The following is a 353-nucleotide window of genomic DNA, read 5'->3' as shown; positions in this document are numbered from 1 at the left end:
GAGATCCTCTTCCCCGGCTGCGTCCTCAGGTGAGAAGGGGGCTGCACCCCACAGGGATAGGGGGGACATGACACAAGGAGGTGACACACGCGATGGGGGGACACAACGCAATGGAGGGGACACAATGCGATGGGCGGACACAACACGATGGGAGTGACACAATGCAATAGGGGTGTCCCCACTCCACAGCTCACCCCATGGCGCAGGCGGCAGGGATGGAGGATGGAGGGAGCTGAGTGGGCTGCCCAGTGCTGGAATCACCATCCATAGAAGTGTCTTAGATGTTAGGAACAATTCCTTGCCCAGAGGATGCTCAGGCATTGGAACAGGCTGGCCAGGGCAGGGCTGGCGGC

At 60.6% G+C, this 353-nt stretch overlaps 1 protein-coding gene across 1 annotated transcript in view; it reads left to right on the top strand.

Moving 5' to 3' along the window:
* LOC104401869 (SEC14-like protein 2) overlaps positions 1-353 on the top strand; it is a gene marked incomplete at its 3' end in the record, with an annotated part of 3,670 nt that overhangs the window by 2,621 nt on the left and 696 nt on the right. The window contains exon 8 of the mRNA XM_010009584.1: positions 4-29. Within this exon, the coding sequence (XP_010007886.1) occupies positions 4-29 (26 nt within the window). The remainder of the gene's footprint in view (positions 1-3; positions 30-353) is intronic.

The sequence above is a fragment of the Nestor notabilis genome, unplaced genomic scaffold (assembly GCF_000696875.1).
Source record: "Nestor notabilis isolate BGI_N333 unplaced genomic scaffold, ASM69687v1 scaffold21972, whole genome shotgun sequence".
NCBI classification, from domain to species: Eukaryota; Metazoa; Chordata; class Aves; order Psittaciformes; family Psittacidae; genus Nestor; species Nestor notabilis.
This window is presented reverse-complemented; position numbering and strand designations above follow the sequence as displayed.